General features: G+C 39.2%; 1 protein-coding gene across 1 annotated transcript; it reads right to left on the minus strand.

Annotated features, from left to right (window-relative positions):
• Positions 1-528: 528 nt before the first annotated feature.
• Positions 529-27821, minus strand: GPRC6A (G protein-coupled receptor class C group 6 member A). Its single transcript, XM_047733956.1, has 6 exons — positions 27530-27821; positions 23465-23768; positions 21092-21928; positions 14584-14796; positions 10841-10964; positions 529-1657 (listed from the first exon to the last, which is right to left on the minus strand). Exons 1-6 carry the CDS (start codon positions 27721-27723, stop codon positions 543-545), a joined length of 2787 nt encoding a protein of 928 aa, XP_047589912.1. The 5' UTR covers positions 27724-27821; the 3' UTR covers positions 529-542.
• Positions 27822-27936: the final 115 nt, after the last annotated feature.

Genomic DNA, 27936 nt, shown 5'->3' on the forward strand with positions numbered 1-27936 from the left:
CACGTCACTGTATTCCAGTGCCCCATGTGCATGGCAGTCTTAGAATTCCCCACACTGGAATGAAGATGTCAGTACGTAACTGTTGCTCCTGGAGTTTGAACTCCTTGAGGTAAGAAATGATGCTTTGATCCTTCTTGTACCTTCATATTTAGCATATCACCTGGCACAGGGTAATCGTTCAAATGTTTGTTCAACTGAACTGAGCAGTGGAAGTGGGAAGATAAAGATGCTTTAGGAGAGAAGGAGAACCCATACAAAGAGGTTTGAGGAGACAGAGGATGTAAAACAGATGATGTATTCTGCGTGACTTTTGAATAGAAATGTGCCTAAGAGGAAGGGGGCAAAAATGGAGGCAGGTGGAGAAATGAAGGCAGTTTCAGGGCAAGGGCTCTATATTTCTTTGTTAAACAGCTGGTTGGACAGAGGGAGCATCGGTGAACATGGTGGCAGGGAATGTATTTGTTGGAAAATAAATGCACATTTTAAATACAAAGATCCTAGACACATTTTATTCTAGAACATGCCATCTCTTATGGATGCTTTCATATACTTGAAATTCTTTTTCGAGGCAAAATTTTAGATACACGTGTGGCATTTTCTCTACATATGTGTGCAAATGTTTGCGCCTGAAGATCCTTGCTTTCCTGCTGGGTTGCCAACCTGCCACCAGAGCTGGGATCGGTCATTGTGATATTACTGTTAGTGGAGTCCAGTGAAACGTGACTTATGGCAAGGCTGCTTGCAGCCTGGGAGGAGTAACTGTAAATCATCTTGAGAAAGGCAGATTTTGTGTTAGCCTCTTGCTTACAAAGAATAACATAGCATTTGGGGAAGAATGTGCAACACAGGATCCCATAGTTAGATATTAAAATAACAATAATCTCCACAGCTGGCAAATATTTACCAAATGTGGTGGCATAGACGGGGATGAATATGATCCAAGCTATGAAATAAATGAGCATGCCAAATGTTATGAATTTGGCTTCATTGTAATGCTCAGGTAATTTCCTGCCTTTGAAGGCAAATATGAAGCAAATGAAGGCCAAGATGGCAATGTAGCCCAGCATGGTGCCAAATGCAAGGATGGATCCCTCCTCGCATTCCAGGAGGATGACTCTGGGCAAGGAGACATTCTCTTCCACGGCAGGTGCAGCCAAGATCAGCCAGAGTGTGCAAATGACAACCTGGATCCCTGTGCAAGTGAAGATGATGGGGATCGGTTGATAGAGGCACTTCAGGAAGCTCTGCAACTTGGGATCGAAGCTGAAGGCCAGCAGAATTTTCAGGGACTTCATCAAAATGCATGAGATGCAGAGGGTGAAACTCACACCAAATAACGTCTGCCTGGTTTTACAGGTGAAGTCTTGGGGCTCGCCGATGAAGAAGCCCGTGCTGGCAAAGTTGAGGAAATGACAGAGAAGGATCACATAGCAGACCAGTAGTCCCCCAGATGATTTCACAATGGGTGTGTTCAGGTTTCTTGTAAATATTATGCCGATGGCCAGAACGAACATGATGCCCAATAGGGAGAGGGCCAGGAGCAGTACAGCCAAGGAGTCATTCCAGTTGAGGTACTCGACTTCCTTTTCAAAGCACCTTGTGCTCCTTACAGGAGCCCAGTGCGTTTCATTGTTGCATAAAAAGCAGTGATCCATATCTAAAAGACAGGAGGAGATTCAGTTACATTGCAGACATTTTAACCAGGTAGATTGCCCACAATGATGCTACAAATGAGACTCCTTAGTTACAGTCCCGAGGAGAAAAGGGATAGAGATCATTGTCGGATTGGTTACTTATTGAAATAAAGCATGCACAGAACTCAAAAGAAGGCAAGAGAGAAAGTGTGAGAGCAAGGGAGGAAAAAGAGGGGAACAGAAAGAAAAAAAGCAGCTGGGGTTTGAGTCTTTAGGAAATCCATATACTCAGGATAGATGCTAGCCTCTTAGGAACTTGCTGTCATATAGGTGGCTGTTCAGGGACTCTGTTAAGAAGGAGGGCTTTAGGGGCACCTGGGTGGCTCAGTGGGTTAAATCCTCTGCCTTCGGTTCAGGTCATGATCCCAGGGTCCTGGGATCGAGCCCGGCATCAGGCTCTCTGCTCAGTGGGGAGCCTGCTTCTCCTTCTCTCTCTGCCTACTTGTGATCTCTGGCTGTCAAATAAATAAATAAAATCTTTAAAAAAAAAATAAGGAGGGCTTGGACTTGGATGACCTCAAGTCCTTTTCTCTATCACTTATGATTCCCATAATCTTGAACAAGTAAACTGAATTTTCCGAGTCTATTTCCAAATCTTTTAAAAAAAATTTAAAAAGTGGGGCACCTGTGTGGCTCAATTGGTTAAGTGCCTGCATTTGGCTCAGGTCATGATCCCAGGGTTCTGGGATCGAGCCCCGTATTGGGCTCCCTGCTCAGCTTCTCCCTCTCCCTCTGCCCCTACCCCTGCTTGTGCTCTCTCGCTCACTCGCTCTCTCACTCAAATATTATTTGAGTATTATATTATTAATATATCATATATATATGATATATATGTATATATGTATGTATATATGTATATATATATGTATATATGTATGTATATATATGTATAATATATGTATAATATATATATCAATATATTATTATATTGAGTATTATAATATTATATTTATTTATTTGAAATCTCAAATAAATAAATAAAATCTTCTAAAAAAATGTTAGAAGACTCTGCCTCACTAGAGTAATGCATTCAGTGGCAGAATAAATAGAAAATGCTTTGCAAGGAGCATTACACATGATAGACACTCAATGTAGTGAGACCTGCTATTATAAATGAGGCTGCAGTTCTTTTAAAAGCAGAGAAAATATGGTTGGGTCACCCTAAAAGCTCTCTAAAAGTAAGATAACTCAAGATTGTAACCAATGACCATGAATGAAGAATTAAAGTTAATTTTTTTGGCCAGGAGGTCAGTAAAATTGAGCCTTTCACACAGGGAGGTATAAGCTTGGAAGTGATTTTTGCTGATTCTGATGGCAGGGCTGGATGTAGAGCTGATATCAGAATGGAGTCTCTGGGAGTGGGATTGCATTTGCTCTCCAGTCTCCCTAAAGATGGCACCCCATCTCTTGCCGGAAGCCCCTCTCTGGGCATCCATCTGAGAGTCCCCACAGTGCCCATTCAAGTTTATATGGGGCCTGCGTTCTCTTCATTAACCTTAAAGTCAGGTTGTGCGTCTGTGTACACACTTCATTACCTCTCCAGCCTCTTTCTCTTCCAAACCCTGTTTCCTGTTCTCCCCTGACTGCCTCTGCTGTTCGATGAACACTTAATGGTCTTGTCTATGTACAAGAGCTGTGAGCTGGAGATGTGGAGAACAACAGGAGAGGATGTCCTTTCAGATCACCCTAAACCCTTGCTTTTCCTCCAAGGGATCTTTTCCTGGTTGCCCAATGATAACCCAAATTATATTTTGAAAACTCGTGTACGTCTTTATGGGAAATAAATGCCTCCTACTCTCTTGATGTTTTTATTTATTCCACCTGGCAGAGTTGCCAGACACTGTATTACCTGGAAAATCCACACACACACACACACCCAACAATAACTAATTATTTACACAGTGGAGCCCATCTCAGGTTGGGACAAGTCACATTTTTGTGACAAATAACCACACTATTTTGCGACAAAATAGTGGCAGAACATGACTATTGGAATGTTAACATTGTGATACATTCCCCTTGAAGGCAATGAGAAAAAGAGTAAGCATTTGAGAAATGTTCCAACTGTCATAGATCAATAGGGATGAAGCAGTAAACAAGGGAACATGACGCTTTAAAGTAGGCTGAACTCCAGGGCAAATGCTGATAGCTCCTCTTAAGACCCTGAAGGCTACTGACCTTATTCTTGTTCTTTAATATGTGTATTTTGCTCTGATCTTGTGAAATTGTTAAAGGCAAGTTTGTCAAACAATTAGTAGCATCTCATCCCTGTCAACAGTTCATCCCATCCTCTCACAGAAGGTTCTTTTTAGGCTTTACCATTGCCTCTTGGTAGAAATAATGAGCTCTCCAGGGTATGTACATCTATGGGTTTCTACCATACCCTGTTTAGCTAATTTAGCATTTATTTATTAATAGTTACTGTGCCCCAGTTACAAGCCAGGCATGTCTGTGTGGGGGCTACATGGACAAAAATTGACAGAATCCACACTGTTTTGAGAGATGTGAGAGACGAAGTCCAGTTGAGGGGGAGACAACTTACCATGGAAGTGAAGTTACTTTTATATCTCTGTTACATATTGGTTGTACATCTGCTGATATAATAGAGCAAATTCCAATACCGAGTCAAGATGGTGGAGAAGTAGCAGGCTGAGACTACTTCAGGTAGCGGGAGATCAGCTAGATAGCTTATCTAAAGATTGCAAACAGCTACAAATCCAATAGGAGATCGAAGAGAAGAAGAACAGCAATTCTAGAAAGAGAAAATCAACTACTTTCTGCAAGGTAGGACTGGCGGAGAAGTGAATCCAAAGCGACGGGAAGATAGACCGCGGGGGGAGGGGCCGGCTCCTGGCGAACGGCAGAGCAACGGAGCACAAAATCGGGACTTTTAAAAGTCTGTTCCGCTGAGGGACATCACTCCAGAGGCTTAACCGGGGTGAAGCCCGCACGGGGTCAGCGTGGCCTCAGGTCCCGCAGGGTCACAGAAGGATCGGGGTGTCTGAGTGTCGCAGAGCTTACAGGTATTAGAACGGGGAAGCCGGCTACAGAGACAGAGCCGAGGAGTAAGCTCTAAGCTCGGGGTTACCTTGAACCAGTCACAGGCTCGGTCAGCTCGGAGCGCGGCTGGAGGCAGGGTGACAGGAGTAATTGGGCGCTGTTCTCTGAGGGCGCACTGAAGAGTGGACCCCGGGTTCTCGGCTCCTCTGGGCCGGAAACTGGGAAGCCGCCATCTTCATTCCCGTCCTCCGGACTCTACGGAAAGCGCTCAGGGAACAAAAGCTCCCGAAAGCAAACCCGAGCGGATTACTCAGCCCGGGCCCTGGTAAGGGTGGTGCAACTCCGCCTTGGGCAAAGACACTTGAGAATCACTACAACAGGCCCCTCCCCCAGAAGAGCAACAAGAAATCCAGCCAGGACCAAGTTCACCTACGAAGGAGTGCAGTTTCAATACCAAGGAGAGCTGCGGAATTCCAGAGGACGAGAAAGCAAAGCTGGAGCTCATGGCTTTCTCCCCATGATTCTTTAGCCTTGCAGTTAATTTTATTTTTCCTTTTGCAAATTTTTCCCTCTTTTTCTGCTAATTTTTTAAACTTTTAGCCTTTTCTTTTTTAACGTCTTTATATAGTTTATCTAATATATTTTTTTCCTTTTTATATTTTTTCTTTATTCATTTTCTTCTTTTAATTGTTTCTTTCTTTTTTTTCTTTCTTTTTTTTTTTTTTTTTTTGTCTTTCTGAACCTCTTTTTATCCCCTTTCTCCCCCTCACGATTTGGGATCTCTTCTGATTTGGTTAAAGCATATTTTCCTGCGGTTGTTGCCATACTTCTAGTATTTTACTCGCTCCTTCATATACTCTTATCTGGACAAAATGAAAAGGCGGAAAAATTCACCACAAAAAAAAAGAACAAGAGGCAGTACCAAAGGCTAGGGACCTAATCAATACAGACATTGGTAATATGTCAGATCAAGAGTTCAGAATGATGATTCTCAAGGTTCTAGCCGGGCTCAAAAAAGGCATGGAAGATATTAGAGAAACCCTCTCGGGAGATATAAAAGCCCTTTCTGGAGAAATAAAAGAACTAAAATCTAACCAAGTTGAAATCAAAAAAGCTATTAACGAGGTGCAATAAAAAATGGAGGCTCTCACGGCTAGGATAAATGAGGCAGAAGAAAGAATTAACAATATAGAAGACCAAATGACAGAGAATAAAGAAGCTGAGCAAAAGAGGGACAAAGAGCTACGGGACCATGAGGGGAGAATTCGAGAGATAAGTGACACCATAAGACGAAACAACATTAGAATAATTGGGATTCCAGAAGAAGAGGAAACGGGGGAGCAGAAGGTATATTGGAGAGAATTATTGGAGAGAATTTCCCCAATATGGCAAAGGGAACAAGCATCAAAATCCAGGAGGTTCAGAGAACCCCCCTCAAAATCAATAAGAATAGGTCCACACCCCGTCACCTAATAGTAAAATTTACAAGTCTTAGTGACAAAGAGAAGATCCTGAAAGCAGCCCAGGAAAAGAAGTCTGTAACGTACAATGGTAAAAATATTAGATTGGCAGCAGACTTATACACAGAGACCTGGCAGGCCAGAAAGAGCTGGCATGATATAGTCAGAGCACTAAATGAGAAAAACATGCAGCCAAGAATACTATATCCAGCTAGGCTATCATTGAAAATAGAGTTTAAAAGCTTCCAGGACAAACAAAAACTGAAAGAATTTGCAAATACCAAACCAGCTCTACAGGAAATATTGAAAGGGGTCCTCTAAGCAAAGAGAGACCCTAAAAGTAGTAAATCAGAAAGGAACAGAGACAATATACAATAACAGTCACCTTACAGGCAATACAATGGCACTAAATTCATATCTCTCAATAGTTACCATGAATGTTAATGGGCTAAATGCCCCAATCAAAAGACACAGGGTATCAGAATGGATAAAAATGGATAAAAAAACAAAACCCATCTATATGTTGCCTACAAGAAACTCATTTTAAACCTGAAGACACCTCCAGATTTAAAGTGAGGGGGTGGAAAAGAATTTACCATGCTAATGGACATCAGAAGAAAGCAGGAGTGGCAATCCTTATATCACATCAATTAGATTTTAAGCCAAAGACTATAATAAGAGATGAGGAAGAACACTATATCATAATCAAAGGATCTGTCCAACAAGAAGATCTAACAATTTTAAATATCTATGCCCCTAACGTGGGAGCAGCCAACTATATAAACCAATTAATAACAAAATCAAAGAAACACATCAACAGTAATACAATAATAGTAGGGGACTTTAACACTCCCCTCACTGAAATGGACAGATCATCCAAGCAAAAGATCAACAAGGAAATAAAGGCCTTAAATGACACACTGGACCAGATGGACATCACAGATATATTCAGAACATTTCATCCCAAAGCAACAGAATACACATTCTTCTCTAGTGCACATGGAACATTCTCCAGAATAGATCACATTCTTGGTCCTAAATCAAGTCTCAACCGGTATCAAAAGATTGGGATCATTCCCTGCATATTTTCAGACCACAATGCTCTGAAGCTAGAACTCAATCACAAGAGGAAATTTGGAAAGAACCCAAATACATGGAGACTAAACAGCATCCTTCTAAAGAATGAATGGGTCAACCAGGAAATTAAAGAAGAATTGAAAAAATTCATGGGAACAAATGATGATGAAAAGACAACGGTTCAAAATCTGTGGGACACAACAAAGGCAGTCCTGAGAGGAAAATATATAGCGGTACAAGCCTTTCTCAAGAAACAAGAAAGGTCTCAGGTACACAACCTAACCCTACACCTAAAAGGGCTGGAGAAAGAACAAGAAAGAAACCCTAAACCCAGCAGGAGAAGAGAAATCATAAAGATCAGAGCAGAAATCAATGAAATAGAAACCAAAAAAACAACAGAACAAATCAACGAAACTAGGAGCTGGTTCTTTGAAAGAATTAATAAGATTGATAAACCCCTGGCCAGACTTATCAAAAAGAAAAGAGAAAGGACCCAAATAAATAAAATCATGAATGAAAGAGGAGAGACCACAACTAACACCAAAGAAATACAGAGAATTATAAGAACATACTATGAGCAACTCTATGCCAACAAATTTGACAATCTGGAAGAAATGGATGCATTCCTAGAGACAAATAAACTACCACAACTGAACCAGGAAGAAATAGAAAGCCTGAACAGACCCATAACCAGTAAGGAGATTGAAACAGTCATCAAAAATCTCCAAACAAACAAAAGCCTAGGGCCAGACGGCTTCCCGGGGGAATTCTACCAAACATTTAAAGAAGAACTAATCCCTATTCTCCTGAAACTGTTCCAAAAAATAGAAATGGAAGGAAAACTTCCAAACTCATTTTATGAGGCCAGCATCACCTTGATCCCCAAACCAGACAAGGATCCCATCAAAAAAGAGAACTACAGACCAATATCCTTGATGAACACAGATGCAAAAATTCTCGCCAAAATACTAGCCAATAGGATTCAACAGTACATTAAAAGAATAACTCACCACGACCAAGTGGGATTTGTTCCAGGGCTGCAAGGTTGGTTCAACATCCGCAAATCAATCAATGTGATACAACACATTAATAAAAGAAAGAACAAGAACCATATGATACTCTCCATAGATGCTGAAAAAGCATTTGACAAAGTACAGCATCCCTTCCTGATCAAAACTCTTCAATGTGTAGGGATAGAGGGCACATACCTCAATATTATCAAAGCCATCTATGAAAAACCCACCGCAAATATCATTCTCATTGGAGAAAAACTAAAAGCTTTTCCGCTAAGGTCAGGAACACGGCAGGGATGTCCGTTATCACCACTGCTATTTAACATAGTACTAGAAGTCCTAGTCTCAGCAATCAGACAACAAAAGGAAATTAAAGGCATCCAAATCGGCAAAGAAGAAGTCAAACTATCACTATTCACAGATGATATGATAGTATATGTGGAAAACCCAAAAGACTTCACTCCAAAACTGCTAGAACTTGTACAGGAATTCGGTACAGTGTCAGGATATAAAATCAATGCACAGAAATCAGTTGCATTTCTCTACACCAACAACAAGACAGAGGAAAGAGAAATTAAGGAGTCCATCCCATTTACAATTGCACCCAAAGCTATAAGATACCTAGGAATAAACCTAACCAAAGAGACTAAGAATCTATACACAGAAAACTATAAAGTTCTCATGAAAGAAATTGAGGAAGACACAAAGAAATGGAAAAATGTTCCATGCTCCTGGATTGGAAGAATAAATATTGTGAAAATGTCTATGCTACCTTAAGCAATCTACACATTTAATGCAATTCCTATCAAAGTACCATCCATTTTTTTCAAAGAAATGGAACAAATAATCCTAAAACTTATATGGAACCAGAAAGTCCTCGAATAGCCAAAGGAATATTGAAAAAGAAAGCCAAATTTGGTGGCATCACAATTCCAGACTTCAAGCTCTATTACAAAGCTGTCATCATCAAAACTGCATGGTACTGGCACAAAAACAGACACATAGATCAATGGAACAGAATAGAGATCCCAGAAATAGACCCTCAACTCTATGGTCAACTCATCTTCGACAAAGCAGGAAAGAATGTCCAATGGAAAAAAGACAGCCTCTTCAATAAATGGTGTTGGGAAAATTGGACAGCCACATGCAGAAAAATGAAATTGGATCATTTCCTTACACCACACACGAAAATAGACTCAAAATGGATGAAGGATCTCAATGTGAGAAAGGAATCCATCAAAATCCTCGAGGAGAACACAGGCAGCAACCTCTTCGACCTCAGCCGCAGCAATATCTTCCTAGGAACATCACCAAAAGCAAGGGAAGCAAGGGCAAAAATGAACTATTGGGATTTTATCAAGATCAAAAGCTTTTGCACAGCAAAGGAAACAGTGAACAAAACCAAAAGACAACTGACAGAATGGGAGAAGATATTTGCAAATGACATATCAGATAAAGGGCTAGTGTCCAAAATCTATAAAGAACTTAGCAAACTCAACACCCAAAGAACAAATAATCCATCAAGAAATGGGCAGAGGACATGAACAGACATTTCTGCAAAGAAGACATCCAGATGGCCAACAGACACATGAAAAAGTGCTCCACATCACTCGGCATCAGGGAAATACAAATCAAAACCACAATGAGATATCACCTCACACCAGTCAGAATGGCTAAAATTAACAAGTCAGGAAATGACAGATGGTGGCGAGGATGTGGAGAAAGGGGAACCCTCCTACACTGTTGGTGGGAATGCAAGCTGGTGCAACCACTCTGGAAAACAGCATGGAGGTTCCTCAAAATGTTGAAAATAGAACTACCCTATGACCCAGCAATTGCACTGCTAGGTATTTACCCTAAAGATACAAACGTAGTGATCCGAAGGGGCACGTGCACCCGAATGTTTATAGCAGCAATGTCTACAATAGCCAAACTATGGAAAGAACCTAGATGTCCATCAACAGACGAATGGATAAAGAAGATGTGGTATATATACACAATGGAATACTTTGCAGCCATCAAAAGAAATGAAATCTTGCCATTTGCTACGACCTGGATGGAACTAGAGGGTATCATGCTTAGCGAAATAAGTCAATCGGAGAAAGACAACTCTCATATGATCTCCCTGATACGAGGGAGAGAAGATGCAACATGGGGGGTTAAGGGGTAGGAGAAGAGTAAATGAAACAAGATGGGATTGGGAGGGAGTCAAACCATAAGTGACTCTTAATCTCACAAAACAAACTGAGGGTTGATGGGGGTAAGGGGGTTGGGAAAGGGGGGGTGGGGTTATGGACATTGGGGAGGGTATGTGCTATGGTGAGTGTTGTGAAATGTGTAAACCTGGCGATTCACAGACCTGTACCCCTGGGGATAATAATATATTATATGTTTAAAAAATAATAATAAAATTTAAATTAAAAAAAATAATAGAGCAAATTCCGATATCATATGAAATTTCACTGAAATTTAATCTAGCAGAAGCATGAAATGCCTTTTTTTTAATGAAAAAAAAAATAAGATTCATGTTAAAAAAATCAGCCTAAGAGAAATGGTCCAGATTTGTCACTGTACCTGCTGTGGTGACGATAATTACCTGTCTGGTTACTGTAGTGATTTTCAGGACAGTTCACACATTCATAGCAGCAGATATGTTGGCTTCTTGTGTTTTTCTTCATTTGTCCAGGACTGCATTCCTTAGAGCATTTAGACTGAATTTGCTGCAAAGTGAAAGAAGTCTCAAATAAATTTTTAAAAGATTTATCCTAAGTAACTTTGACTTAATTAACTCATTTCTTTTTGTTAATTTATTTGACAGAGAGAGTGAGATCACAAGCAGGCAGAGAGGCAGGCAGAGAGAGAGGGAGAAGCAGGATCCCTGCTGAGCAGAGAGCCCTATGCGGGGCTCTGAGATCCCAGGACCCTGAAATCATGACCCAAGCCAAAGGCAGAACTCAATCCACTGAGCTACCCAGGCACCCCAATTAACTAATTTTTAAAAGAGTTTATTTATTTATTAGAGAGGGAGAGCACAAGCAGGGGGAGGGGTGGAAAGAGAGAGAGAAGCAGACTCCCCATTAAGCAGAGAGCCTGATGTGGAACTTGATCCCAAGACCCTGGGATCATGATCTGAGCAGAAGGCAGATGTTTAACCAACTGAGCCACCCAGGCGCCCCAAATTTGACTTAATTTAAAAATATGTTTATTTACTTATATCAGTGAGATCACATGATAATTGTCTTTCTCTGATTGACTTATTTCGCTTAGTGTAATACCCTCTAGTTCCATCCTTGTCGTTGCAAAGGGGAAGATTTTGGGGGGTTTGTTGGTTGCATAGTATTCCATTGTATATATATGATCTCACTGATATGAGGAATTTGAGAAGCAAGACAGAGGAGCATAGGGGAAAAGAGAGAAAAATGAAACAAGATGAAACCAGAGAGAGGATAAATCATAAGAGACTCTATCTCAGGAAACAAAGTGAGGGTTGTTGGAATGGGATGGCTGCATGATGGACACTGGGGAGGGTATGTGCTATGGTGAGTGCTATGAATTGTGTAAGACTGATGAATCACAGACCTGTGCCACTGAAACAAATAATACATTATATATTAAAAAAAATAAATTAATTAAGTAAAAAAATTTTAAAAATACATTTACTAAATAGTATTATGATCTCTTTAAAAATAGCAAATAGAATTGTTTTGTCATCTGGAGAAATGTAAACAAGTTTAAAAGACAGAAAAATATTTCAAATAGTGAAACTGCCTTAAGAAGAAGTAGTTTTTGTTGCATGAATAGCTTCTATAAGAAAATAAGGGAAATTAGTTCTTTCAGAAAGTTCCTAGCAGAGGGACAGATGTGTAATGATGGAACTAAAGAAGAAAACAATGGCTTAGAAATTTCTAATCTTGTGTTGTATTAAAAAGTTCAACCATATAAGAAATACTAACTTATTGGGCTTTTATATTCTTTAGAAGAAGGTTATTAATCATGCTGTCCAAGGTCTCTGTCCATTCTAAACTTCGAAAACAAAACAGTGGAGGGACACCTGGGTAGCTCAGTTGGCTGAACACCTGACTCTTGATTTCCACACAGGTCATGATCTCAGGGTCCTGAGATCAACTGCCACTCCCCACCCCTAATTGGGCTTCTCGCTTAGTGGGGAGTCTGTTTGAGATTCTCTTTCTTCTTCTTCCTCTGCCCCTCCTCCCACTCTCTTTCACACACAGTTTCTCTCTCTCTCTCTATATATATATATAGATAGATAGATAGATATAAAATCTTTAAAAAAAGTGGAAATTTTGAATTTAAAACCAGTAATGTATTAATGAAAAAGGCAACCAGAGATATATAAATAATATTTTAATAATCCTGAGAATTTAGGTTATAATTGTGCATGTCACAATATGAATCATATGTAGCATCCTGTTTTTATGAAGCCTTTTCCAATTTAACTAATAATTCTTTGCACTTTGGCTGTGTTTTTTTTCCATTTACAGTCCCTTTCTCATAGCATATCTTGTGAAATAAACCTGTTATTGTCTCACTTTTATTTTTGGAAAGCCAAAGCAAAATGGGTAAATGAGGATTTGTCTAGAATCTCTTAATAGCTGTTCCTAAGCCAGGAACACAATCCAAGGACTAAGCTAACTTGCCCTTTCTCTGGGAGATGAAAACGATCTGGCTAAGAGAGAAAAGAAGCCAAGATTTGGTAGCCCTGTGTCCATAAGCAGTGGCATTATTCTTCTTATCACAGTTATTCCTGATCTGGGTTTTCAGCAGGCAGGACATCATTATGGGATAATTTCTTCTCCCCACCTCCCACATAAGAGACAGCAAAGACATTCTAAAGTCTGGTATTTTTAACTTTGGGATATCAAAAGATTTAGGTTTATCTGATATTTTGGACTATGGGTTTGAAAGTGAAATTTAGATTGGATAGGAAGCATGACAAAGATTCTACCAGGTTTTGCCATGAGCAACTAAAAGGAAATTGCCATTTATTGAGATGAGTGTAGGTTTGGGAGCTCAGTTTTGGAGGTAGTCAGTGAAGAGGACCATTAGACACCTAGGGGAGATATCAATTATGCAGTTGTATATTTATTTGTGTTAAAATTTAGAAGATTAAAAAGCTGGAAGTCATCCACCTTCTATATAACGAATGACATTATTTAAATCCACAAGCCTGCGTGAGATCACTAAGGAAAAGTGTAGACACAGAAGAGGAGCTGTTCTGAACTCTGGGTATGCCAATATTTATAGGCAGCTGGAACAATAAGGAAGGAGCAAAAGAGACTAAGGAGTGGCCAGAGGCAGAGGAAGAAAATTAAGGGAGCATGATGTTGTGGAAACAAAGAAAGAAAGCATCTTACGAAGAGGAGAACTATTAGCCAGTAAGTGAAGTACAATGATGTTTGTATTTATTAACATTGGTGAACTAGATAGAATTTTGATGGATTGGAAAGAATTCAAGAGAATTATGGGAGGAGAGAAATTGGGGCCAGTGAATGTATTTAAATTTTTCAAGGACAATTGCTGTAGAGAGAAATAGAGGAAGGGGCAGTGTATAGAAGGAGAAGTGGGGATCAGTGGAGTTTTTTTTTTTTTGAAGTTGAAAAGAATAACAGCATATTTATATCATCATGTAGATAATGGAGAAAAGAAAATACTTGAGGATGTGGGAGAGAATGGAGAATCACCAGAGCAGTATCATCGAGTGCAAGTGGAAAGGAATTGGGATCCAGAGGTCAAGGGAGGAGCTGATCTTGGCCAGGAACACAGTCCACCCACAGTGCTGGAAGGAAGGTGGATGTGGTGGCGGGGGACTCTCCAGTTTTCTTCTGATTTTTTCAATTTTGTTAGCAACATAGGAAGCACGGTCAACTGAAAGTGAAGATGGGGAAGATGTGTTGGAGTTGGGGGAGAGAAGAAAATCTATGGAATAGCTCTCTAGGAAGGGGGGTGAGTTAATGGACTAAGGTAATAGTCTGATTGTCCAGCAGCATTAAGGGCCCACTGGAGGTTAGAGATCATGAATTTAAAACGAAAACAGTCAACAAGGTGTTTTTGTTTTTGTTTTGCCAAGTTCAGCTATATGGGGGCTCTATTGATTAGGCAGAGAGTTGAATTTACCCAGGATTATGCTTTGGTGAGGAGGGTAAGGAGGAGAGCATGTACAAGAGAGAGAGACACAAGTTGACCAGAGAATTTGAGGAAGGAAGTTGGGGACAGTAAACAGGCAGTAGGGTCACTGGAGATTCTGGTGGGATTAAGGACTTTTGCAGCTGTGGTGCTCATTTGATTTGAATGTTATAAAGCAGGCTACCACAAAATTACCTTAAGATTTTTGAACTCGTTTTTTGTTTCTTGGTCCATGATGATGAAGACATCATTCCTCAGATCATATTGCGCCATCTTGGCGATAGTCATGTGGCCATCGATCTCCTTCCAGAGCACAACGTCATATCCGGTATTCATATCCCCATGGGCATCAAAATGAAATGAATTTCCTTCATCAATGAATGTCACATTTTTTAGTACATCAAGTAACTGTAAGATATAAAAATAGAAATAGATACTAATAGAAATATGTATCCATTATGCCAGTTATAACACTACCTTATAAGGAATATCATTTAAAAGGTAGAAAAAGGACATTCTGGATCAATGAGTTTGGTAACTAGTTGAGAAGGTTGGCAATAATTTGAGAATTCTAGCCTTATTTCTGCCAAAATCTTGCTCTGCCACTTTGAGAAATCAAGGTAATGTTTATGGAGGGCAGCTTCTCCAGCTTATCACATTGAGATCTGAGCATCTTTTTTTCCCACGTTATAAAATTTCAGGATGGATCCTTCAGGGCAGTTGCCTGGGCTCTAATCCTGGTTCTGTATCTCATTAGTGATGTGGTCTTGACACCCACAGTTTCTTTCTGGGCCTCAGCTTCCCCATCTGTCAAATGAAGTCTGCCTTATAGGGATTAGTTATAATTAAACATAAAAAGAATTCAGCCCAGTATTGGGCAAAGATTAAGATTAGTAAAGTTTCGATTAATATCTGTTAAACCTGTTAATTAGCTAATAGGAATATTGTGACAATAAATAAAAATACTTTGAGTCTATCAATTAATGATGCCACCTGACCTTCATGTATTACTTCTAATACTCAGAAGTGTGATATCCTTCTATCCCATAACAACTCAGTGAAACACGCTGAGTGAGGATCATCTTCCTCTTTTCTTAGATAAGCACCACCAGCCAAGGGGCCAAGGGCCTTACCTGGGAAAACACAATTTGACTTTCAGGTATTTCCATTGTTTCTACAATATATTAACTCAATATCTTCTTATTTTTTGCTTCTGACTCAAAAGCAGTCATGAGTTGTCTTCTGAAACTATAGAAGGCAGCAAAATTCATCCTTTCCTTCTAGTCACAATTGGATCCTTGGCCAAGACTGAGTGGGTGGTCTGAGCCAGTGGTTATTATACTCACCATCCCCAAAATGAGGGTTAAAGAGACAGAGGTACAAATGTGGGAGACAGTCCAGTGACAATAGCACCTTGTTCTTGGGGTGTCTCCCAACCAGAGAAGTTGAGCTGGTGGGTGGAAGGTACTGCACTTTAAAACCATACTTTGTTACTCTGTTTGGTAGGAGGTATGGATCTTATCATCTCTAATGGTTTTCAAATCTGTTTCAGTGATTGTCTAATAAAGTGATCTCTAAATTCTATCTTCAATGCAATTCATAAAATGATTAATTTTTAGCTTGAGAGGAAAGAAATGCAGTGAAAAATTACTTGCCATGTTACCCAATTTGTACAGTAAGAACTTGTAGGCAATGCAGCTAGGACAGGAAATGTTTTCCTGGCAAACAGGGTGGCTGTATTGAGTTTGTGCTGCAGAGGAAGAACACTGGACCGGGAGGGAGGAACACCCTGCTTCACCATTAACTTGATATGTAACCACAGCTAAGTAAATACCCTCTCTGACCACACTGGGCCTACTCCTCTAGGAGGAGTAAAGAGGTTAGGAGGGCTTTTGTTGTGGCAAAATCTGTGGAATGAGGTGACATTATTCTATTTGAATAGAATTATTCTTATTATATTCCTTCTCAGTTAATCTTTTCTTTCCTTCAATTTTGTCATTAGAACATAAGAACACCCAGTTATATTTTAAGGTAAATATATTAGTTACGACAGTCAGGTCAGAGACGAAATGTCACTTTGGAAAAATCTCTAAGCAATGCATATTGATTTTATTATATGTCCCCACAGATTTCTTAGTTCTTTTAATGAATATAAATTGATTAGTATTACTTTAAAGAAGCAGGATATCAGATTCAACAGGGTGGAAGTAACCCACAAAAGTTTTTTTCCAGCAATGGCCTGGAAGAAAAAATGCAAAAGGAACAAAAATTTTAAAAAGGAAACAAGGATCTACCATCAATGCTTTGACATCTACCTGTGTATTCATTTTTCCTTGCTTCCTTTCTTCAGCAATTCACACACACGAACCCCAGACAACTTATTTCTTTAGGGAGCATATCCTCTTCCACTCTTGAGTCTGAACTACATTTCCACCTGTTTTTTCCTACACTTAATTAGGTTTTCCAGGGTAAAGTTCTGACACATACCCATTCTGTAAATAATGGTAACACTGTGTGATGTACATAAGCTAACATAACTGTAGGCTTGTCCTCACAGGAGAGAGGGTGGAGGCAAGCAAAACAGTGTATTCCTGACCTGGTAAGTAAGACAGAACACTTGCTCTGGGTTAAGGTAATTTTGAACATTGTTGCTGTAGTTATGAAGCTATGAAAGGGTTTTTCTGTCCATTTTTTTTTCCCATGGAGACTCTGAAAGTCACTGTAAATTGACATCATAAATCTTAAACTGGAATTTACACTTCCACGATTACAGCATTCACCCTGTGTATGGTGATGACCTGCTTTTGAAAACGAAAGGCCCAGAAAGCCACACCACTTAAGCTGTTGTGGTTAACATGTTTTTCTTTTCCCTGACTGCTCTGATGTCCACAACATCTCCCTAAGGAAGCTGTGCTGGTGAGCAAATTCAAGTTGCAGAGGACATGGCCTTGCATCTCTGGTGCTCAACCCATGTCTTCTTCTTTCATGAAGTTTTCCATGCTATAGTGGAAAGCACCCTGGACTAAGGCTGGGGCAGTCTCACTGCTACCTGTGTGGGTGACCATAAGCCAGACCCTTACTGGGGAGGTCCCCACCGTCTCTAAACTTTGGCTGCAAGTATCGGTTACCAGTAACATTTCCTTTTGTTACTTCTTTAGGACGGAGTGTAAGGAGCATGAAACGGTGGACCTACTATAATATTATGGAGATTAGGGGTGATATATGTCAATGCCTACTATAGTAGCCCTTAAAAATTATTAGTTCCTGGGGCTCAGTCAGTTAAATGTCTGCCTTTGGCTTAGGTCTTGATCCTGGGGTCCTGGGATTGAGCCCTAGGTCGGCATCCCTTTCCCTCTGCCCTCCCCTCCTGCTCATGCTCTCTTGCTCACTCTTTCTCTCTCTCTCTCTTAAATGAGTGAATAAAATCTTTTAAAAATTATTAGTTATGATTCTCCTATTACTTCACAATCACCGTCTCCTCAGCACACGTCTCTTCTGACTTCTGGACTAGTATCTGACTACCATTGCTACAGCTGAATGTCTCAGAAGCTCTTCAATTCAATGTCTCCAAACAGAATACTTCATACTTCACCCCACCAGACCTCTACTTTTTTCTGTTTCCATCTTGATAAATGGTACCAGTTGTCCAAATGTGGAATCACTTGCAACATCTTTGCTTCTCTTCATCTGCCCTGTTCTATCTCCAGATGCTCTTCTTCCTTCCTTTTAAACACCCACATATGTTTGTCTCCATCCATATTGTCACACATAGTACCTGCAGTATTTGTACCTGGAGTATAAGCCATCCCTATTTAACGCTTTGATTACCAAGTTGGTCCTTCTACATCTAGGTTTGTGACCTGCTAATCAGTGCACACCACAGTGGAAATGAAATGCTATTTCTGCAATGGAAAGCAGATCACAACACTTTCCTGTCTAAAAATATCTTTAATTGACTCCCCTTTGCTCTATCAAGTCCAAACCTTTAAACAGAGTTTACAGAGTTTCTGTTGAAAGGAAGTCCCTGTACCAGCAGTATCAGCATCACCTGAGAGATATTAGAAGGGCAGACTTTCGGGTATCCCCCCAGTGGTAACCAAATTAGCATATGCATGATAACAAGATTCCCAGGCAATTCAGCTGCACATCAAAATTTGAGATGCTCTGATTGATTGGGCCCTAATGATGAATCCCTCACTAATGTCTCTACTTTCATTTACCTATAGTTTCCACAAAAAAACTGATTCTTTGGCACTATTTTCTTATCCCTAGAGATGCCATGTTTTCTCTCCGTTCTTGGAGTATTTCTGTCCTGGCTAACTCCTACCCATCCATCATATTCTCCAGAGATGTCATGATCTTTGGAGAATGTTCTTCGAATTGTTAATGCCAGATTGGTTTCCTCCATTATGTGCTTCTCTACCATTTTGTGTCTCTATGAAACATAGTAATGTATCATTCTGCATTGTAATCAGCTCCTTAATTATTTGATTGTATACACCAGAAGAGAGATGACTCTTTTAGGAAGAGAATCGTCTTGTTTTCCAGAATATTTCCAACATTCAACACAATGCCTGGAACATTGAGACATCCAATAAATATTTGCTAAATCAATGTATGAATTAGAAATTTGACTATTAGACATTCTGTCATCCCACATACATCACTTACTACTTTCTACATCATCACAAGTAAAGGAAACAAAAATCCCCAAATCACTGGTCACAACAAGAAGGTGGTATCTTCACGCACATCTGAGTAACATTAAAAATCTGTTGAAGTAAAACAATTCTTGTTGCGCCATTCCTGAATCCTGCTCACAGATGTTGCCAAATGTGGAGCCAAAGTACGAGCTACCCTCAAATATTGGGAGAAACTTCTTTAAAGTTATTTGAATATAAAATTATTTAGAAAGTAATATTTAAATGTGAGTGAATTTTACCAGGGGTCAACATAATCTTTAAGAATGTATGTTTGATTAGTGAGCTTAAATGTTGCTGATCTTTTAAACTTAAATTGTGTGAAGATTTCTTCATAAAAAGGCAATTGTCTGCATTATTTGTCCCACTGAATGTGGCACAGATGTGGTTCACTCACATTGTGATCAAAGGAGCGAGTCACTCACATATTCCTCCTTTCCAATCTGTTTTTGTTTGTTTCTAGATAACCAGGCTCCCAGGGGGAATAAAGAACAACCCCAGACCCCTACTGTTTAAATAAAACATTTTAGAAGACTCTGCTCAGATTACACTTTCTCAAGTCTTTTCCTCAGAATGTTTGAGGTTTATTCCTGATTTAAAATAGTTTCCCAGATCTTTAGTGGATCAATAGCTCTATCTGAATTTCTCTTTCCTTATGAGGCTTTTTATGGCTCCTCCCCTTTATCCTATCTGGATACTCCTCAACCTCTCATTCCAAAAATTCTGTGTAATGGTTTCATTATTGTGGTTCACTTAATTTTCAGTTGTTACCAATCCGTCACTAAAATTTTACATTACGAAGAGTGTGCTTTCAAACAGATATCTTAAAATAGCTAGACATAAATGTATATATTTTAAAAAGATAGTTTTAATTTTTAAAAAATTCCATTCTCTAGTCTTACATCTTTATTAGGTTTTTTGCCTTGCATTTACAAGATCAAAACTGGTTTTAAAATGACCCTATGATCATCCCATGATCCACCCAAAATGTAAGCTGATGACCTCAGACCTTGGAGCGTGTGTTTAGGAGTGTTTAAAATGAAAATGACAAACATAGAAATAGCCTGTCCTGGAACTCATATATATGGTAAGAATTGAGTCTTACCTCCTTTCACCTTCTTTTTCCTTTATGCATTTATAATAACTGTATTTTTGGAACATGATTCTGCATCAAGAAAACAACCTTGTCTTTGAGTACACACTATTGAGAAATCTGTTCTAATGAGTAAAATTTATCTTCATATAAAGCAACAATTAGCTTTTAAATATCTTTTTATCGGCATTTAAAAAACACAGTGGAAAACTTTCACTAAAAAGGGTCACATTAAGCTTGAATTTGAGTTTCTACAAACTAATCAAAGAGAAGAAAGGAAAAGACTTCCTTTACCCAGAATTTGCGGCTCATTTCAACCTGAGATATCATAAGAATTGTGATGATTGATCTAACTAACATTCATTTGAGAAAGACTGGAGTCTTAGGAAGACTGTCCTGAGAGTTTTACCTGAAGGCTTTAAAGACTATAAACCACCAGAGATACCATGAAAAACAAAGGGCATGGAGGCAGAAGGCCCAGACTAGAGTCATATTTCTAGTACTTTCTAGCTTTAGTTTCCTTATTGGTAAGATTTAGTAATAATAAAAAGGACCATTAAATATGCCTGGTCTCGTGTTTCTCAAGAGCAGTACAAGGGATAATTCATATGAAAGCATTGAAATACTATAAGATCAGATACAAATCCATAAACTCATGGAAAATACTATCAACTGGATCTTCTTGGAAAATTAAAGAACACCGTTTTAGTGGGTCAGTGTAATAGTGAAGGCAAAATAACAATTCTCAAGAACAAAGAGCTACTAATGATAGAAATGCAGGCTGTTCAGACACTGAAGGTATCTACTTACAAAAGCAATACAATTAAGAGCAGTTAATATAAATATCTACAAATTAAAGCAAGGAAAGAAATGACTGTAGGGGAATTTTCTCAGATGTGTGAATTAGTACCTCCCATGGTTGAAAGGCGTAGGGGTTCTGACAGTCCCGAGCTTGGCAGAGATCCCGAATGGCATAACCAAGGGCAAGAACCGCGAGCTGGATACTGTGGACAAGTCCCGGCTCCGTGTAATCCCACAGGAAATCATTTCTCAGGGAGAAGTTCCTTTCTATATCCTTGTTAGCCTTGTAGGCCAAAGTCCCCTGAGAGTGGTTGGCAATGCATTGACTCAAATCACTGTCCTCGACATGGGCACAGGCAGACAAGAGCATGGCGTATTCATGTAAGGCCTTGTTATTCTCACTGGGAAATATATGCAGATTTTGAAGAAAGGAATGGAAAGAAGACATATTCCCTCTTCTAAAGGCAAACCCCACAACTTTGCCAATCTTTTTAACATTGGGAATGGTGGTAATCTTGGTGGCTGTTGACCAATTATCACTAGCAATCCAGATCTTATTTATATTTCTTTCTATAGCTTTACTGAAGAGATTGAAAACATGGGATTGCCTCAGAAATACCACAATGACATTAACCTGGGCTTCTGCTATGATTTTCTCAAGTGTCTCATTGATCCTGACTTCAAGGGTGTCATCTGAGAGGAAGGCTGGGAGAACCTCTTTGAAAGCTATGCACACGTTATTTGCTGCGGTCTGAACTGCAAAAGTGTTGAGGGCCAGTCGTCCATAGTCGTCATCTGTGGCTATGATGCCAATCCAGTTCCATCCAGATTTCTGAATCAGGTGGGCCATTGCTTTAGTTTGATAGAAGTCACTGGGCACAGTCCGTAAAAATGAAGGAAAGCGAATTTTGTCACTTAGGATTTCTGCAGTTGATTCATAACTCACCTGGAAATTGACAGAATCATTTAGTCATGGTATTAATGAACTCCAGGTGGCTGTTCATATGCTTTTTCATTTCTGTGAATTTCTGTAACCTTTTCCTAAATCATCTTTACATTCTTTACATTCTTCACCTTCACCTTGGCACATGGTGAACATTGCCTAAACCTAACTACCATGACATTGCTATGCAGACCTCATTTTATACCTGGCATTGCTGGGCTCATCTCCGTTTGACCCCTGGGCTTCAGTAAAATTAGTGTACCCTGCAGGGAGTCCCCTTTCCTTTTGTGTTGTCTAGTGCTGTCGATTATGGAGATTATGTTTTTACATGCCATAATCATTGTTGAAAATAGTCTACTTTTCTTACTTAGCAGCTAACTAGCATTATACATAGTCTAGAAAATTTGAGCCAAAGCCTTATCTCTGAGCTCTTTGGGGAAGTAATTCTTTTGTTTTGTCATTTTGGATATAAACTTATTTTTTTTTAAATCAGTTTCACTGGGCTAGATAATGGAACTCTTAGCATCTTTCATGGGTATGTGCTCTTACTGACTCTAACTCCAGAAAGTTAGATATTCTAAGTTCTTATGCAGTTATTGTCATATATATATATTTTTTTCTACCTATTCTCTTCTATCAGATGGCTATTTCTTGAAAATCTGACTATAACTCTTTTTCATTTCTAACTTTTGGCTTCTGATCTTTCCGGAGCCTAGAAAGCACTGGCCAGTGAGTCACAAAGCAATGTGATGAGAAGGTAAGTTCATTCAAAATACAAGCTAAGGGGACTTGCTGGACTCTGAGTAGAGTGTGCAGGACTCCAGCGAAGGGCTCTCTGATGTTGGTTTTGGTCTTTAAGAGGCCTTTTTGCTTGCTTCCTGAGTATTTATTGGCTTGCATTACAAGGAGATTACGTAGTTCCATAGTCCCTGCTCAAAGCTTCCCATCATATTCAGAAGAAAATGCAAATTATACTACAGCTTATAAGATGTTGAATGACCAGTCCTTGCTTATCTCTGCAAATACACATCTTACTGAACTCCTTTCTATACACCTGATCTAGCTGTATTTACCTTTTGTTATTCTTTGGACATTTCCTCTTGGTCCTTACTGTGTTCTCAGCGTAGATGCTGTTCTCTTCTCCCCATCTTCCCTTGCTTGTCCCTTCTCATCCGAGTTTCAGGAAGTGTTCCTTGACCTGCATGTCCCCTTACCCCTTAGTCTCTCCTCAGTTTTCCTCATAGTACCCAACTGATGTTAATTCAGAAACAAGGCAGTTGAGACCCTCAGAGTTTTCAGTCTTATCTGAATCCTGCTGAGAACCTTCAGAAACTTGATCTGACAGATTGAGGGGAAGACTTTATTCCCTTAGTGCTCTGTCCACTATACCATCCAGAATAGGGCACCATGCCCTCTTTGACTGAAGAGAAAGAAAGGTTAAAGTACAAGCAACTCCCTAACTGGTTTCCCAGGTTACCCTGATCCTCTCATAATAAAGAATATTCTCAAAACCAATGTCCGTGGTAACACAAAACCCACCTGTGGCATGAGCTGTAAATTCAACATCCTGGAGACAGCCATTGTTATTTCCGAGTAGCCAGCACCTATGACAGCCTTAACCCTTGGGATGTAGCTGGAATAGTCACACTTAAACTCCACCATCTCTCTGGAGCAGTTGAGCTTAGACAGAAACCTCAGAGCGGCAGCCATTGCCACTGTGACTTCGGTACAGGTGTCATAGATTTCGTACCCCAGTGTGAGTCCAGATAATAGTGGTGAATTGTTGATCATCTCAATGCTATGAATCATGGCAAGAGCTTGAAGAAAAATTGATATTTCAAAGCTGTTGGGAAACAAGGTTTTTTTTTTTTTTAAATGAGAACATAACTCTTCTATAGACATTATGATGGTAACTTGTTTTATTCACATAGTAAGTTATGATGTGATAATAAGTTACATTGTGTGTTATACTCACACAATAAGTTATGATGATAACTTATTTTATTCACACCTCTGCTCTAAAATAGATGATTTCTGGGACAGTAAAGCTTACCTCTTAAAGGATAAACTCCACTAAACTTCATTTATTTAAAAATAGTTCTTGATGGAAACCTTTCTAAAGGGTATATAGTTTCTCAAATGGGGTCTGTGGAACAGGATTTAACTTCTTCTTGATTAATTTTGGGATCATTTGAATACTCAGTTTAGTATCCTGCAGTATGAAAATCTGTTTGATATTTGCTCTTTTTTATAGTTAGATGTCACCATTTTATTGCTGTCCAAGTATCTGCTCTTTAGACTCACTAGCCTGGCTTTTGTGGTTGGAAACCAGATTAATAAGACTCTTCAGAATCACATATAAAACAGGCTGTGGGTATAAGTTCAGCAACTTTCTCCTAGATAAAGTGCACACTTGAGTTATGAAACATAGCTATTTCCTCTTTCAGTGGGTTTCCCCAGTTGACTTCTGATTTGTGATTATTTCGGGGCACTGAGTTGCTTGGTTACTGATTTTACTGTTCAGTTTATGTCATCCACCACTGTATATAAAAGGTTACAAACTGCCTAATATATAGTAAAGATTCAAATTTTTTTAAACAAATTAAGGAGAACATTATTATTATTATGTTAAATTCCAGTATAGTTAGCATGCAGTGTTATGTTAGTTTCTGGTGTGCAATATAGTGATTCAAAAATTCCATATCTCACTCACTGCTCAACGTGGTAAGTATACTCTCATAATTCTCTTCATCTATTTTACCCATTCCCTCCCACCCCATCCACCTTCCCTCTGTTAGCCGTCAGTTTGTCCTCTGTAGTGAAGAGTCTGCTTTTTGGTTTGTCTTTTTATTTTTCCTTTGTTCGTTTGTTTTCTAAATGGGGGAAGCCATATGGTATTTGTCTTTCTCTGACTGAGTTACTTCACTTAGCATTATACTCTTTAGACTCAACCATGTTGTTGCAAATGGCGATATTCCATTCTTTTTTATGGTTGAATAATATTCCATCACACCACATCTTTATCCATTCAAAGGGGAAAATATTATTTTTCAGGGTGTTGGTATTTTTTTTAAAGATTTTATTTATTTATTTGACAGAGAGAGATCACAAGTAGGCAGAGAGGCAGGCAGAGAGAGAGGAAGGGAAGCAGGCTCCCTGCTGAGCAGCGAGCCGGATGCGGGACTCGATCCCAGGACCCTGGGATCATGACCTGAGCCGAAGGCAACGGCTTAACCCACTGAGCGACCCAGGCGCCCATGGGGTTTTGGTATTTTTAAGTGTCCTTTTGGTTCATTGAATTATTATTCAATGAATTATTAAATTATTAAATTAATTATTAAAGTATTTTAATAATATTATTTGTCATTGGAGACTATCCAAAAGTGAAGTTTAGCCAATCAGCATTAAGTTTTTAATTTAAAGAAAGAAACAAGGGGGGCACCTGGGTGGCTCAGTGGGTTAAAGCCTCTGCCTTTGGCTCAGGTCATGGTCCCAGGGTCCTGGGATCAAGCCCCACATCAGGCTTTCTGCTCAGCAGGGAGCCTGCTTCCTCCCTCTCTCTCTGCCTGCCTCTCTGCCTACTTGTGATCTCTGTCTGTCAAATAAATAAATAAAATCTTAAAAAAAAGAAAGAAACAAGGATAGAGAAGTTAAAGTAATGAATCATAACAAAAATAATGCATTGTATGACAATTAAAATGTATATTTTCAGGGTCCCCCCCCATGTTAGCTCCATGAGAATGTAAACCTTTTTGGTGTATTCACTTTGGTATCCCAGTGCCTAGAATAGGGCCTGATAATGTAGGCACTTAATAAATAGTTGTTTGGGGACACCTGGGTGGCTCAGTTGGTTAGGCAGCTGCCTTCAGCTCGGGTCATGATCCCGGTATCCTGGGATCGAGTCCCACATTGGGCTCCTTGTTTGGCAGGGATCCTGCTTCTCCCTCTGCTTCTGTCTGCCTGTGCTCACTCTCACTCCTCTCTCTCTGACACATAAATAAATAAAATCTTTAAAAAAAAAAATAGTTGTTTGATGCTGAGTGAATATTGTTTCTCTTAAGGAGTGTCAATAAGGTGAAAGGAAGTTCAATTCAATTTTTTCTCCAGAATAAATTTATTAGATCAATGATTTTTTCATATTTTCCATCCTTAATAGTTGGCCTATAATTGTGGGCTTCAAATCTTCTTTTAGTGATCTGAAAATCTTCATTATTTATCTTGAGGCATTTGCTGGTATTTTTGATAGTCAACATTTAAAAAGACAGTAGCTCAAAGCGCCCAACTTCTAGGGCAAATGCCAGGAAGGAATTTTAGTGTGATGTGGAACCACATTTTATCTGACAGCATTCTTAGAGGAGTTACTAAATATTTTTTGATACAGAAAGAAAAAAAGAGAGGGGGGAAGAGAAAGCCAAATTTACATACAAAAACGTCAAGGTAGAAAGCAGGATTTCCCAGTGGAAGGAAACATGGCAAACACATTGGCATAGGAACAGAGGCTGATGCTGCCTGTGTCCTTAGAAGTTATACGGGCCCTTAGTTTACAAAAGAGAAAACTGGAAACTGGAACTCAAAGAGTTTAAGTGATTTGCATAAGTCTACAGAGTAAGTTTGTTCCCAAACTGAAATTAGAATTCAAATATCCTGCTCTCCTTAAAGAAAATCCATTTGTAACATCCTCTGCCCAGCTTTACTTTTCCGTAGTACACTGTGCCATGTTTTTTCTATAGTCAAACTTTCAGTGAAAAGTGTTCATCACAGAAGAAGGAACCAGTTAAGTTGAAGTAAGGTCTTAATTTATCATGAAGGAATTTAATTATTTCAAGAATGAAAGGAATGCAGCATTGACAAAATGCTAGTATAGAGAGAAATTTTAAATGTAGCCCATTTTAAACAAAACAATAAATAATGCATTTATATTTAAAACAAAATGCATGCTGTGGGGGATATAAACATGAACAATACATACTATAAATAGATAGTGTAATGTAAATTCATATGCATTAATATTAATACATAATAAATATATATATATTATAAATAGAAACATGCTATGTATGTTTGTAATGGATAGTCTATGGTGTCCCCTAATTGGTTTTCTTGAGTGACTTCAGGGGTTGTTTGTTTTTAGCCAAATCTAAATATATATATTAAGGGAAAGCATTCACTGCCTCTGCACTTAGAAGTTGATTATACAACAGTGCTGATATATTTCTCTTTTAAGGAAGGATTACAAGACTAACTATATGCAACTTAAAAACATAAGAATTTAAATTTTATTAAAATAATTTTAATTTTATTTATTTATTTATTTATTTTAAAGATTTTATTTATTTGATAGAGATCACAAGTAGTCAGAGAGGCAGGCAGAGAGAGAGAGAGGAGGAGGAAGCAGGCTCCCCGCTGAGCAGAGAGCCCGACGCGGGGCTCCATCCCAGGACCCCGAGATCATGACCTGAGCTGAAGGCAGAGGCTTTAACCCACTGAGCCACCCAGGCGCCCCTATTAAAATAATTTTAGATGTTAATACAAGTGAATGCTTACATGCCTTAGTGTTAGAGTATAATCAGGAAATCTAAATGTGTTCTTCGACACTTTACTCACCCGACACACCTTTGGATTTCTGGTCGTCTGGGATAGTCTTCTGAGGACAGCATTTTTTCATGAATGGCAAATAAACCTCCAATCATGATATGTCCTGGAGAAGTGGCAGCCACAAAGTCATCAGGGGTCTGGCAAGGCTGGGAGGTAGCAAGAATACTCCCAAAGCAGGTCATTGGTATCATCAATAGTGCCATGTTTCAATCCCATTTGCTCTGCTCATGTGAGTTCTTAGGAATCACTAAGCTCAGAGAGTGCCAACAACATGGTTTCTATTTCACCTGTAAACACCATGTAAGGTATAGGGCAGTGTCAAAGGCCGGAAACATTCAGTTTTCAGTTGCTTGATGATAGTCAAAACAGTTCCTCACCAGTAAGAACATATCAGACTCTAAAATTCCATTCTTGGA

This window comes from Lutra lutra, chromosome 6, assembly GCF_902655055.1.
Source record: "Lutra lutra chromosome 6, mLutLut1.2, whole genome shotgun sequence".
Lineage (NCBI taxonomy): Eukaryota > Metazoa > Chordata > Mammalia > Carnivora > Mustelidae > Lutra > Lutra lutra.

Bases quoted from the DNA above. Each gene is read 5' to 3' on its own strand.
- GPRC6A (XM_047733956.1), bottom strand. From the start codon at position 27,723: ATGGCACTATTGATGATACCAATGACCTGCTTTGGGAGTATTCTTGCT. The intron at 23,769-27,529 runs GTGAGTAAAGTG...GTTTCCCAACAG, and splicing joins GAAATCCAAAGGTGTGTCGG to CTTTGAAATATCAATTTTTC. The intron at 14,797-21,091 runs GTACTAATTCAC...TATATCTTACAG, and splicing joins ACGCCTTTCAACCATGGGAG to TTACTTGATGTACTAAAAAA.